This window comes from Artemia franciscana, chromosome 10 (assembly GCF_032884065.1).
Source record: "Artemia franciscana chromosome 10, ASM3288406v1, whole genome shotgun sequence".
Taxonomy (NCBI): Eukaryota; Metazoa; Arthropoda; class Branchiopoda; order Anostraca; family Artemiidae; genus Artemia; species Artemia franciscana.
In genome coordinates, this window is record NC_088872.1 from 1432980 (window position 1) to 1448398 (window position 15419).

Here is a 15419-nt window from a genome sequence, read left to right on the forward strand (position 1 = left end):
ATAAAAAATAACCAAAAAAGCCAAAGATTCTTTGTTGAATATTGTTTACAAATGAAATTTGTATATTCCAAACCACCCAATAAATTATTTTCACTCCAGATAAATTAATAGATAAATTTCATTCCATAATAAATTATTTTCATTCAAATATCCAGAGAAACAGGTCAGTTTTCTTTTAATATATCTTTGATTTTATGGTACTATATGGCTCTTTTTCATTTTTTACTGTTATTTTCACTTGATTTGGGAAAATTGGCTTCAGTTTCGCCCCCCCCCCTTGCCTTTGAGGAAATTTACGCCACTGATTATAAATGTAAAAATTATAATTCCAACAGATTCTTATGACTTTAAACAAGGCACGAGAGTATAAGCTTACTGATCGTTATGTAACTAAGTTTGAAGTGCAACACAGTTTTTGCTCAAGTCATGACGGTACAATAGGCTATTAAATTCAAGATGTTTGTTGCAATTAGATTAAAAAAGAATAATTACTATAAAGATCAAGCATATTCTATATCACGTTGATTTTCGCTAGTTTGTTAAGACTCTGGACCTTGAAATCAGAATAATAGTTGTTATGTGGCATTGTCCTCTGTTCATAAGTCTAGAAAAGTAAAAAAAAATAGTTGGAAAATAAAAATTGACGGAAAAGTCTTGCAAAACAGAACGAACTTGGATGAAGAACACCAATCAACATGACAGCAGGTAACTTAGAATATTGATTTATACTACTGGCAATTTTGTACAGCATCAAACCACCCGAGGCCAACTCAGGTCAGTCCACCCCAACCTGCTCAAAGTTTTATTCCTTAATCCCACGTGAAGGCCTTATTTCCTTTAATCCTTTCTTAAAACCTATTTCCACCCTAATCGAGGACGTCCAGTTTGTTTTTCGTTTTTGTCTTGGGGTTAGAGATGGGAATCAGAATTCAATATATTTGTTCAACTTACTTGTGATCTTGTTTGAGAGGCCACTATACCTGAGTAGTGAAAAGGTGACACTTAGCCAAATAAATTTAGAGAACAAATATATGAAAGAATTGAAAGATGTAGCAAAAAAAATTGAACTGCAAAGTTTCAGTGTGTTGGGACTTAACTAACATTAGAAGTGCGAATCTGTCAATTTGTAGAGAGGGGACCAGGTTTCTTTTCCAAACGAAGATACAAGAACTTAAGTATTATAAAAACCCAGGGGCAATTTACTCAACGAAGTCTTCAGAAATTATTTTGAAGTCTGGGTGAAAATCTTGGGGGGGACTGATTCCCCCTCCTCCCATGGTATCCCTACCAAGTAATATTCATCTTTGGGAAGTAGTACAAATAACATATAATTATGAAGCCAGACCTCGGAGAACCCCTCACCCTCCTGTCTTTGTGGCCTTTTGTTAAAATTCGGAAGGAGCTGCAGCAATGTTTTGATGACTGTCAGTAGCTTCGAATAGGCCTAGAGATTAGTCTCTGTAGGTCTCTATTCAAAAATTTACCGTAAGGTTAGTATTCTTTGAGGTCTCTTTTGGCCGTGGCCCTGGGGTATCATTTTTTTCTGTTTTCACATTATTCTATTTTTCTGTCATATGTGAATTTCTATACTTATGTATACCGTAGGCTGTTGGACTTAACACAAGTTTCAACGTTTTATTGTTTTGCAGTTTTCGGTCGCCTATTAAACTTAGTTCAGTCAGCTGCTCAGCTACAGTAGCAAATGAAAATGTGACATTCAAATCTGCGCATGTAACCTGCTTTAGCCTTTATATGCCAGTGCAAGTCGTCATTTGACACTGATTAAATAAAGAAATAAGTCTTTTTGTCTGAAAGTAAGGAGCAGCTTTAAAACTTAAGACGAACAGAAATTATTCCGTATATGAAAGGGGCTGTCCCTTCCTCAACGCCTCGCTCTAACTTTAGCATAAAGAGTGAGACGTTAAGGAGGGGACAGCCTCTTTCATATACGGAATAATTTCTGTTCGTTTTAAGTTTTAATGTCACTCTGTACTTTCAGTTAAAAAAAGCTTGTTTTTTTAAATTTAATTTCTGAACGTTTTTGAATTAATACAGGTTTTGATTTTGGCTCACCGTACATTGATAATTAAACGAGATTTGCAAATTAATTTTTACATTTTGTGTAAATGGCTTTCTCAAAATTTCGATCGGTCGATTTTGAGAAAAAGAGGCAAAGGAGGGGGCCTAGTTACCCTACAATTTTTTGGGATAATTAAAAAGGACGCTATGGCTTTTAATTTTATTTACGAACGCTTTAATTAGTAATAAATACATCTATCTTACGAATTAACTTACGGAACAAACTTCTATGTTCGTATGTTTTTAATACGTATATTAGGGGGTTTGCGATAATAATATTTCCTTAAATAGGGATTTAAGATAATATTCACTGAATGCTCTATACACAAATTTAATTAAAAATGGCCTTACGAAATATTATAAAAAAACAATAGATATTAACACAGAACCTGTCACAAATAGGCTTATAAGATCAGCAGCGAAAAAAGCTAGGCTGGCATTAAAAACGTGTTTTTAAATCATTTTCTTTCATTTCAATGAATTGCCTCGTTTCATAATAATTTATTTATCAGTCCTGGTTAAATTTGACTGAGGTAAGGATGCTGGGACTGTTTTGAAAAACTGTTCATGTTGTTTTTTCTTATTTGTATTGCTGAGGACGGCACATGGACATAGGGCCGAAATATTCATTCTAATTTGTTTTCCACTGTCTTAAAAAATTCTCTATTGTTCTTCTTGTTTTTGGTGTTTGTGGAGATTAATTCATCCTTAAAAACATAGTTAATATATTTTTCAACCGTGCTGAACAAAATAGCTACCTCAAAATCTTAATTTTGAACAAACTGGCCATCTAAAAAAAATGAGCGTTGGAGAGGGCCAAGTTGCTTTCCATCTTTTTGGTCACTTAAAAATGGCACTAGAACTTTTAATTTCCGTCTGAATGAGCCCTTCTGCGATATGGAACACTCTAATTAAACGGCCCTTGTGTGCCAGGAGTCATTCTTAAGTAATGGGAACAAAAAGTCAAACATTAGCGTAAAGAGTGAGGTACTGAGAAGGGGACTACCCCTTAATATACGTAATAATTTCTCTTCGTTTTAAGTTTCAATGTTGTTCCCTACTTTTAGTTGAAAAAACTTGTTTTTTTTTTATTTAATAACAACCACAAGCCGAAGACATATAATATCTTTGGTTTATTAGGGCATATAAATCATGGTTAAGAAGCTGCTTAAGATAAAATTAAATACTAACATTGGCCGAAAAATAACACAAAAACAAATTATTGTTTATATCGGCCATTATTTAACAAAATTCGAACTTTAGCATAAAGAGTGAGGTACTGACGAGGGGGTGAGCTCCCTCGTATACGTAATATGAGGGGGGTTCACATGTCTTCAATACCTCGCTCTTTACTCTGAAGCTCGAATTTTGGTCAAATTCTTCAAGAATGACCCCTCAATCACAAAGGCCGTTTAACTAGAATAAATAGATCTTTTGAAATTACTAAAAATTCTTTAGCTTGAAGAGCTAGGTATTAAGGAGGAGACAAACCCCCTCACATACGTAATAATTTCTGTTCGTTTAAAGCTTGAATGTTTCTCCTTACTTTCATTTGAAAAAAACTTGTTTATTTATTTAATTTCTGATTATTTCTTATATAATACTGGAAAATCCAGAGCCCCTTCACGGAATTTCTCTTCCCCCATGAAAAATTATTCCACGGTAAGATCCTCCCACTAACCTCCTCCTACGACCCCCCCCCACTGGAAAAAGACATCCCTGAAAACTTCTCTATACTTCCCGATAACCAATATTATCTGTAAACAATGGGCAAAGTGCATAACTTGCTGCCCTTCCCCCGGGGACTTCAGGGGATTAAGTCATCCTCAAAGACATATTTATCATATTTTTACACTATGCTGTACAAAATGGCTATCTCATAATTTTGATCTGGCGAATTTGAGAAAAAAGAGTGTGTGAGGGGGCCTAGTTGTCCTCCAATTATTTTGGTCTCAAGAAGGGCGCTAGAACTTTTAATTTCCGTTCGAGTGAGCCCTATTGTGACATCCTAGGACCATTGGTTCCATAACATCGCCCCTGGAGTAAAAACGAACAAATACACACGCATCCATGATCTTTCTTCTTGCAAAAAAAAAACGAAATTCAACATTTTTTAGACAGGAGCTTGAAAGCTCCAAAGTAGGCTTCTCTGATTTGTTGAATCTGTTGTTGTAATTTTCTTTAGCGTTCTATGGGGGTGTTTCCCCCTTTTTTGAAACTAAGACAAATTTTCTCAGACTCGTAACTTTTGATGGCTAGGTGTAAACTTAATGAAACCCATATATTTAATATCAGCATAACAATCCGAATCTTTTGGTGTATCTATATGAATCAAAATTCCGTTTTTGCGAGTTTCGGTTGCTATTTAGCCGGGTCGCTCCTTACTCACAGTTATTTACTTTGAACTGTTCTGTATAGGAATGATAAGGCTTAATAAGAATATATAAGCATTTTGAAAGCAAAAAAGGTAAGAAAAAATAAGTCATAAAGAAAAAATACATCCAGCATAAAACTTTAAAAAAAATATACAAGTGAAAAGGTTGGAAAATACGTTAGAAATTATTTTTGGCTGTTGAAGTACCAAGGACGTAAAAATTGAATTCAATTGTTTTGATTAGGTAAATGAAAACTTATTTTGTCAAATAAAAATTAAAAAAATTTAGGAAAAATTAACATTTTAATTTTTCATGTGACCAAACAATATAAAATATTGTAATTTTCCAGTAGATGTGCATTTGTCTTTGGGATCCCAGAGATTGTTAGCGTTTAAATTTTGATGGACGAAAATCGTTGTCATTATTCAGCTAATTAGTTCTGCCAATTGATTGGCAGAGCTTAATCACTGACAAGAATGCTGTACTAGTCTAAAACTTTTTAATTTTGAAATCGCTATGCTAAAAATATTAAAAAATTGAATTTTTTATTGAAGCAAATTTTTTATTTATTTCTGTATACTTTGTAGTAGTAACAGTGGAAAACGAAATAATCTTTCTATTTATGTAGACTAGTGAAACTATGATTAAATCACTTACAAAAGGTAATTATTATAGTTTGTTGAATCTTATATATAGATGTTAATGTCTGAATACTAAATGGTGCAACACCTCTCAAGCTTTTCGGAAGATAAAAATATGGAGATATTGGACTACGATCCAAAAAAACGAAAAAAATAAAAAATTAAAGCACTCAATATAGTTCGAATATTTTTTTTCTACCCTTTATAGATTCTTTCAGGATGGTAAATCATGGTAATTTTGGTGGAACACACAAAAAATCTATTCTTCTTTTCTCACATACCATCAGTACTGTAATTACCACAACATATCTAAATCAATTTAGATATATTGATCAGGTAAATGAAATTAGATACAAGATTATCTAAAATAATTGATCATAAGAACGGTAGTCCGACATTCAGTATGTTCATTCACATTTTTTAGCATATTACCGTAATTACCACGAAACGACAAACGGATTCATAGTACGCTCATGAACCGCATTTGCTTATGTAACCAACGCTGTCTATACAATAATATTAAACCACAATTTTGTTAGCTGCTACAAAATTAGCCAATAGAATAAATAAGCTAAAAAATAACAAAATTAACACAATACTTTGCTATGAAGGGGAAAATTATCACTATTGCAGGATGATAGATCTAATTGGGTGAATGGAAATTAACTGAAATTTAAACTAATTAAAATCCATGCAATAATTTATATCCAGGTTCTTGTCAAATTTCCTGTATGTTTGAGAAGAGATGAGTCTTATGGAGAGCCTCCATAAGATGGATATTGTAAATTTTAGCCTAAATTACAGAATATGGTATACTACTGCCAAAAAGCATTAAAATATCTAAAATAAGACACCCAGTTCCTCCGCTAACCTTAAATTTTTAGGATTTCCTCTGATTTCCGCAAAAAAATCCGAAATTTCCAAGGAAATTGACATTCATATGTACACGAATGTAAATGTGAAATACTAATTGTACATTTCGATATCGTTAATTTTGGGGAGATCTAGGGGAGCCCGTTTTAGGGTGAAAAGGGAATATTAAAAAAAGTAGAATAAAAAAACAGAAATAGTAGACACGCTGATGTTTCCACAGTTTCGACAGAAAATAATGCTTCAATTAAAAAGACGGAAGCCTATTGACAAAATAATAAACAACATGTACAGACAATTAATGCAATGATACTTAAGGATATCAAAGCCTTCCAATTGAGATTCTTCTTGTAGTTTGTTGAAGCTTGTCACGAGATAATTCATATTATAAAGCTGAGAGCAGCAGGGACGGGCAAAATACGGCTTGTGGGCAACATGAGGCCTGTCGGAGCATATTATGCGGCCTGAGTCTGTTGCTTGTGGTGATTTTACGTTATTTTTTTATTCTTAGATTATGTTTCTTGGTGTATGATTTTTCTTGGTATTGCCAAATAACTTGGGTTTAACTTTATGGTAAAAGGGCGACACGATTACGGTTACAGTTTAAGAGTGAATCGAGGCTGAAGTTGAGTGTCAATTCAGCTAGTGAAAAAAGAAGTAATAAACAAAATGAATGCGATATACTGAATCAAGAATGGACTTTCTAGTTATGGTTTTACTAATTTTGGATACATTTCAAATGCAAGTTTTTTTTATTGTAATTTAAATATTTACAATGTAAGTAGAACCCTGTTAACCATGAAGCTTATAATTTGCTGACATAATTTTAAGATGTCATCATATTACCGTCATTCAAATTACCTGGTAACAGTGCCGCAAAGCTCCGCTATTTAGCAAGCTGATTCAGATAAGTGAGTTATTGCTTTCTTTTTGTATGAATACATGTTTTCTCCCCCCGAACATTTGGGAACTGTGCAAGTGATTTTGTGGCCGAAAAGTGCTACGATTATTTATTCTAAGGAAATACGACAAGGCAAGGACCAGGGGCGTATTTAAAGTTTTCGTTCGGGGAGGGGGTATACAAGAAAACTTTTAAAAAACGCATCAAAAATGTGTTTTATGCATTTTTATTGCTTTTTTACAATCTGGACAAACATTTTTATACTATTTTAAAGCAAATACCCTAACCCCTACCCTGAATGCGGCTTTGGCAAGAGCTTATAGTAGGTGAAAAGGTGGAAATTGCTTTTTTTAAGTCATGAGGTTTGTAGTTAATTTCATGCCGTAGTGTTTTTGATTTTTAATCCTTTTAATTTTCCAGAAGAAGCTACAGGTTTTCTCCAAAAGGCCAAGTCCAAATTTAAGATAAATCACAATCTGGTTCTGCTCAAATGCGCCCTTTTCCTGTACTTTGGAGGTATTTTCATTCACAATATTTAACTAATGCTATATTCTAAACACTTTTGAAAATTTGAAGACAATTACATCGGTCTTGTTATGCTTTATCGCAGCCACAGAATCAAAATTTTGACAAGAATTTCCTTTTATTATACAAAGCCAAATGCAAAGATTAATAAAAGAACTTCAGGTATTAATTTTACCCCTAGCCGTAATCAGGATTTTTTTTTTCGGAAGAGGGGGCTACATAAAATGAAAAAAACGGATTGAATTTTCCTTTTATTCATTTTGTTACGTTTGTACGAGTCAAGTAAAATTTCTTTGGGGGAGGGATCCAAACCCCCAGGACACGGCCTTGTCCTGAATACCTTCTTTGAAAGGGTAAATAATTCTGACACAGGTGCTATACATAGGCTTTCTTCAGCTTATGACATAGGATACAGAGAACCAGTCTAGCCAAAAGCACCCATCAAGGAGGCACACTCGTGCCTCTTTAAAGAGGCGAACCACGACAATGTTAAGCGATCTTCGGTTCCAGTGGTTGCAGAGGGATGGGGAGGAAAGCATTTCGTAACCCGAGCTCCAACTAAGAGACCTGCCAAATTTCATTCCGTTCCGACTTTTCCTTCATGGGGAAAATCTAGCCGAAAGTTTCGACCCGTCAACCCCAGCCCCCCTTTAACGTTGTCCGATCGGGCTGAACTTCACAAGTTAAGGCCCCCTAGTGCCCAGGAGCTTATCCGCGAAATTTCAGCTCAATCTGATAACTCCTTTCCTGTTTTCCAGAAACCACGCATAGCCACTTAATGTTCATTTTCTTTTTTTTTCTTTAAGCCTACAGGTCACAGCCAACATCGGATATGGGTGTACGAAGACTCATTCGACGTGGAATTCTCCGAGTAAGTGCCCTTGAAAGTTTCGCAGGAAAATCTTTACCCCCCGATTTTCTAGCTTAGAAAAACCCATTTCCCCATTGAAGGTAAAATTTTCTCTTGTAATAACATCACTTGTTTGAAAAATTCTTACACTAACAGCAGCTTGGTGCAGCGGAATTATGCTGGGCCCATAACCCAAAGGTCGGTGGATCGAAGCCGCTAGCTGCTAAGATTTTAAAATTTGTAAAATTAGGTAATTTTGTCAGTTTGAATTTATTGATACAGAAAGGGAGAAAATAAACATGGAAACATGTGATCAGAATTACATACTGGAATGTTCACAAGAATTTATACTGAAGCGGGGGTAAGGCTTGATGGAAGCAAGTTAAAAGAACCATTTAAATTGATTTCCTAATTGAAGCCGTTGGTGAAATTTTCTATTGTAATAACTTGTTTGATAACAAGCATAACAGCAGCTTGGCGCAGCGGAAGCGCGCTGGGCCCATAAACCGGAGGCGGGTGGGTAAAAACCACTAGCTGCTAAATTTTTAATTAAGCTGCTAAACTATTAAAATTATCAAAATTAGATAATTTTGTCAGTTTGAATTTATTGATACAGAAAGCGAGAAAATAAACATGGAAAATTATTATTAAATTACATCCACCATGGATTGTAGAAAAACGTACAGAAATAATATGAAAAAAACTTCGTTTTCTTAAAGAGTTAAAGAGGCTGCGTCCCAAAGTCGAACCTTAAAACGTACAGGAACTAGGAGAGGCAGTTGGGGGGGGGGGGGCTGCCGCCCCCCCAAACCCCCCGCTTTTAAAGACTCTTTTGCACAGGTTTCTTGTTGTGGGGGGCTGCCGCCCCCCTAACCCCCCGCTCTTGGCTTCGGAAAGGCCCTCTTTTAATTAACAAAAAATTGAAATGAATGAATAATGGAATAACTTCGAAAAATGTTAAACACAAGAGGACAGGAGAACCATTGCGCCGAAACTAGAGAATTAGTAACAATGAAGTCCCCCCACAACAAAAAACCTGTACAAAAGAGTCTTTAAAAGCGGGGGTTTGGGGGGAGGCAGCCCCCCAACTGCCTCTCCTAATTCCTGTACGTTTTAAGGTTCGACTTTGGGACGCAGCCTCTTTAACTCTTTAAGAAAACGAAGTTTTTTTCAGATTATTTACTTTTAGAGTCAACATATTTCGTTGCCAGTGAGCGTTACTCTGCTTGGAAGATCACTAGTTCAGGTGTTTGACCGTCGCAAATGACCATTGTGTAACTTGCCTTGAAGCTCAAGTCTTTGGCCTCTGCAAAAGAATCTTTGCTTGGCTTGTGATTTTGTTGCCCCTCAGAATACTCAATGCACCTACAGGCTCTGGGGGTGCTCAATAATTCACAGACACTGGGAAACTTGGTCATCACAAGTCGGTTTATCTTTTCAAAATTAGCCTATCTACTTTCTGGCACTGTCTGGATTTTATATAAGTAATCTCGAGTTTCTTATTCCAGTTATTTAAAATTAAGTTAATTTAAAATTCAATTTATAGACAGCAATAAGTTTGTTTATTTAGGCAGTCACCTAAAAGCTGCTCACTCAACCTACAGACTACAAAAATTATAATGTCTTATAGTCTCGTTACAAAGAAACCAACGGGGTATCAGTTATCTGAAGAGAAGTTAAAGACAATGTTAGTTCGTTAGAAATATTGGGCCTAAAAAACCCTACAAACTCTTTTCTCCAACAGGTTGAAACACAAAACAGTAGGTCCTTGAGCCAAATGGGCCCTAATAAACAATAAAATCCGTCTAAGTAAATGGTCCCTCTGAAGAAGAGTGGCCCAAAAAAGGGCCACCGGCTATTTATTCCGATCAGCCTAAAGTTTTCAAGGATCGTAGTTGACAGAATGTACGTTACAAAATTGTTGGAGAGGGAGAATGTTGAAGAGGGCCAAAAACAGTACAAAATTAAAGAGGCCAGCAAACATTTTACTTTTATATCACTTTTCAAACTATTACTGTAAGTACTTGGTCCAAGGTGAGCTAAATGCTAATGAAAAGTGTATATTGGGACGATTGGCTGATTGCAAAGATATATGTTTCTCGAAACTACATTGCTTCCGTGGTCCCTGGACAAGAGGCCATAGATTATAAAATCCCCAATTTTTAATATGTATGTGTTTTAAGAGTACGATAAGCATCTATTTTATGTTTAAATTTTTGTGTAAAGAGGAAAGGATATAATGTGATTTTAGGCTCAGATATTTTCCTTCACTTTCCCTTAAAAAAACAAACCATTTTAGTGTTTACTTAGGTTTTGTTCATTTTAATATCATATCTAGGGTTACCTTAAATATGTAAGAAAATACATTTGTCCTTACCACCACCTCCCCCCTTGGATCTGATACAAAAGCTTAATTTTATGCATAGGTGTGCTTTTAAACTTATAATTGTCCCAACCTAAAAACCCTAGGGGGGCTCAGGTGCATAAAGATCGCAGACTTCCGTCATTTCTCTCGAGTCAGTGGACCTTTGATCCATACTAATTGAGTAGCTCTGTCATGCCCACAAAAAGTGGCGTAATACCAAGAGTTATGCAAGACTAGCTACGAGGCCTGAATCTGAGGATTAAATATGTAAGGAAATGGAAAAAGGGGACAATAATTTGATAAAACTCTGATATTGCGAATTAGAAGCCAAACGAAGCGACACTTCTTTAGCCAGTTAATGAATGAATGGTAAATAATAAGCTTCCGAATTTTCGGAACTTTTTTGAATTTTAAAAACGAATGCGCCAACTCGCTTTAGTAATATCTCCACAACTTACAAGATTTAGTAGGTAGATTCATGATAGTTGAAACTGACTGTGTATAGCAGAATTACACTTGATTCCATTTTGGTCCTAGCTATGACAAAACTGTTGCAAGTCATAACTATTTATGACAAAACTGTATGACAAAAACTGTCTTGTCGCAAGATTAGAAGGAATTAGAATTTTGCCTTGTTTTGGTTTTTTTATTCTTTAAAAATATTATTTGAACTTTAAAATTAAACCTGAACAATCACTCTCCCAATATTCAACAACCACTGGTTCAATTATCCCTGGCAAAAAAGAAGAAAAGAAAAATTAAATATAAATTCATGGCTATCTTTTTCATGTTCCTAAATTTTGTATTTTGGGGCAAAAGGGCTCAGAACATCCAGCTTATATTTTTCAGAAACATAAAATTTTACTGCAAAATTATCATCTTCATTGTCTCCCCCCCCCCTTTGGAGGTGCTTTACCCCGTATTCTAAAATTATACAGAATGAATTATGTTAATAACTTTGAGCTTAACTCCTTTTACAAATTACGCTGTAATTTGTTGCTAAAGAGGCATCGACATGTTGTATTTTTATTTATATTTTTTAAAAGAGGGTTATTTTTAATTATTTACAGTTACCTGTTATTTTTATAGTTACCCAGTTACCTTACATATAAACCCAGTTACCAGGGTTATTTTTAATTATTATAGTTACCTACCTTAGGTTTTATAAAGTTTCAGCTTGTATCGATGAAGGCTTCTCTTTCTGTATTGTTCTTTATTATGAGCAGTTGAATAAGCAGGTGGTAAGCGCTTGTCCCTAGCAAAGGTAATGGCTGCCTTCAAAAGCATCTAGAGCCAGTTTTATGCAGTGCTTACTTTAGCTAAGTTGCGAAACTATATAAGCAGAACTATCAGCTTCTTTACAATGTAATTTAACCAAAAACGGCAGAATCGAAAAAATGAAATAAATAAAAAGGAATCAGCCAATAACTTTAATTGCAGGAATGGCGGCAGTTTCACCGTATTATGCAGTTCATATGAGAAGTATTGGCCTAAGTATTGAGGAAATTGGTACTATATCTGCTTGTCTACCCTTTGCAGCACTTATCGGTGCCCCTATTGCGGGTAAGTAGGGTTTTCAGAGCATTAGTCGCAACGGCAAGCAAAATACCAAAGCTTCTAGAAGAACACAGGACAAACTCTCCCAGTAATGTTTGTTAAAGAAATAAATATTCCATTTTATGCTTCACGGATGACTCATTTAAAAGATGCCGAACCGCTGAGGCGCTAGAAAAATGTTTCGGGAAATTTCAGAGAATTATCAGGCAATTTGTCTAGCCCCCAATTTCTATGTGTGATGTTACACATTTTAATCGGTGATAATCTTCCCGTATTGTTGCAGTTCTGAATGGTATCATTAGTAAATAATTTGATACAGTTTCTTAAATTGGTTGGCCGTTAAGGCAAAAAAAAAAAAAAAAAAAAAAAAAAAAAAAAAAAAAAAAAGCTCCTAAAAATTAGAGGATATTCAGCGGAATGTATGCCGTGCTTATAACTTAATTTTAAGCTCATAAACATAACTCCCATTCCAAGAATTTATGGTATTATAGAAATGTCCCACGTTTTGTGTTTTCTATTTGCTTGTCATATATTCAATAATTTTAGTAATCAAATAATATAAATACATAGCATCATTAGAAAATTAATCAAATAAGATAGTAAAAATAATTCAATAATAATATTTCCAAGACACAAATTTAATGTTTTCCTTTTGCGCATCTCCTCTTGGAGGTGTGCTGTTTAATTAACTGAAAATTTTGAGCTGCACGGTCAATACGAAAAGATTTAGGAGCTACAATTAGATCTGAGTAGCCGGGAAAGAGGAAATATATTGAACTTATTTTTTCCAAGTTTGCCTTCAAATAGCTTCATTTTATTATGAATACTTTCACATTGTCTTTTTGAACCAATTGATGTAGTTGTTGCCCATTCAACGATTTATTCAAAAAACTTAGTTTCCCTAAATTATCTACCTAACATATCAGTTTAGTAATAACATTACCAACCCTTAGCATATTTACGTCCTCATTTTGATTTTCTTCGATAAAAATTGCAATTCCTACTTAGAGGTCGTGTGTCCTCTGAACCACTTTGGCACGAGATAGTCACAATTCTTCACAATAGTACAAGAGGGAGGTGTAAGCAGGTGTAAGAGGTGTAAGTAGTCACATGTAGTGACACAACTTTGCAAATACTTTAACTTATAATTTAACTTCTTTTTATAATAATTTAATAATAATTTAACTTCTTTTTATGTAGTTTATAGCTTTCGATACTTTTGTAAAAACGTCTTTGAGTTCCTTATTGATATTTTTTTTATATACGAGAGCTGTTCGGTGGAGCAGGGATGTAATTTGCTACGAGGCAGGGGGGCAACTACTCTCTCCAGAGCCTAGTTTTGCCCCCCTTTATTCCCCAATTTGCCCCCAGCGGCAATTTACTTTGTGCAAAAAATCTTGTCAAAACTAACATAAGCCTGCATAATTCAAACATCTATAGAAACAAGTCAGTTGTTTTTAGAATATCTTTTTCTTTATGGTACTATATGAACTAATTTTTCATTTTTCACTGTCATTTTCACTTGATTTAGGAAAGTTGGCTGCAACTTAACCATCCCCCCCCAGGAATTTGCCGAAAAATCACCACTGCTGTGGAGTCTGCAGTGCGTCCAGAGAATATCGGGTGTTTTCTTTTTAATTAGAGCTAGAAGGTCAGTTTTGTGTCCTAACATTGACTTTGCACCCTCTGAATAAAGCCAAACCGCACTTTTTCCGTAATCTGCCTTTCTCATTAAAACAAAAAATTGTCGATTATATTAGAAATGGCACTGGACGTGGCTTTGTCAGGAATGAGTTTGCAAAAAAAAAATATATTTTCGATTATATTATTCTCCGCGACACATCGTGGGCATCCATTTAAATATGCAGTTTTAACTAAATCAGTTCATTCTTCTACTTGGAAGGCAGTTTTTGTAATGCGTGTCTGAGAAACTAATTAATCGCTAAGATCGTCTCTAACGATTGTCTTGAAAGGAATATCATCTATAAGCTCTTCAAATTTCTTGTTGAGATGGCGAACCTAGATTTTGTTCAGTCTGGGCCTCTAAATTCCGTCAATAACAAAAAGTTAAGATATCCTGCGTGACTGCGTAGATTTAATTTCAAATAATTTTTTGCTTTGCCTTAGACTAATCTGTGCCCCCCTAGGATTCGTACGTTTTAAAAACGCTGAATTCAAAAGATTCCTATTCTCTTTGAGTTATGAATTAAAAAAAATCAACTGAAAATAAGGAGTAACATTAAAAAGAACTGGAATTATTATGTACGATAGTGGGGCTTTCTAACTCCTCAACCCCATTCTCTTTCCGTTAAATTCTTAAAAATTTTAAAAATATTTTTTGTTCAAATTCAATAAGGTGAAACAACCTTGTGTTTCAGGAGTCGTTCCTATGAAATTGTGACAAGAAGTGAAACTTTAGTGTAAAGAGTGAGGTATTGAGGAAAAGGCAGCTCCCACCCATAAATGGAACAATTTCTACTCGTTTTAAACTTTTATGTTGCTCCTAACGTTCAGTTGAAAATACTAGTTTTTTATTTCATTTTTTCCGTTTTTCAAGTCACACCAGAGTATTTCCCTCACCCTAACTTCTTGATGAATTCCTTCCGAAAAATATCCCCGCCATGGAAAGTTATTACAGTGGAAAATCCTCTCCCTCCACAGAAAATCCAACCCCTTCCTTCGAAAAATATATACACATTTCCCGACAATAAATAGAAAGTAGGCCTATATGTAAACAACGGACAAGTTCAATGAATTACAACCATATACCCACAGTCCGTGGGGTCATATCATCACCAAAGGAGAAGTTATTTGATTTTTCAACTATCCTGAACCGTATGAATACCTCAATTTTTTTTATCGGATTTCTTTAGGGGAGGGGGCTCGTTACCATCCAATCTCTTAGGTCAATTAAAAGGAACTGAAGCTTTTAAGTTTTGTTTGAATGAGTCTTTTCCGGATCTTCTAAGAGCATTGGCTCAATCCCATCACGCATGAAGAAAAAAAAAAAAAAAAATAACCAAATAAACACGCATCGATGATCATTCATTCAAAAATATAAAATTCCACATTTTTGTCGATAATACCTTGAAACATTTACATTCTCTTGTATGCTTCATCTGATGATGTGATTTTCATTAAGATTATTTGACTTAGTGGTTTTCCCCCATTTTTGAAAATATGGAAAATGTTGAAGGGTAAGATTATAAAAAAAGTTTTTTTTCAGCTGAAAGTAAGGAACTACATTTAAACTTAA

The 15419-nt window shown here is 34.8% G+C and overlaps 1 protein-coding gene across 8 annotated transcripts in view; it reads left to right on the forward strand.

The window, feature by feature from the left end:
* The window catches only part of LOC136031641 (uncharacterized), a 196584-nt gene that overhangs the window by 61153 nt on the left and 120012 nt on the right, over positions 1 to 15419 (forward strand). For 5 of the 8 annotated variants that reach the window (XM_065711285.1, XM_065711287.1, XM_065711288.1 and 2 more), the window contains 2 exons: positions 7287 to 7382; positions 12047 to 12169. In XM_065711285.1, coding sequence (XP_065567357.1) covers positions 7287 to 7382; positions 12047 to 12169 — 219 coding nt within the window. Of the gene's footprint in view, positions 1 to 342; positions 706 to 7286; positions 7383 to 12046; positions 12170 to 15419 lie in introns of those variants that run through there. The other 3 variants (XM_065711291.1, XM_065711292.1, XM_065711286.1) reach the window with 3 other exon arrangements.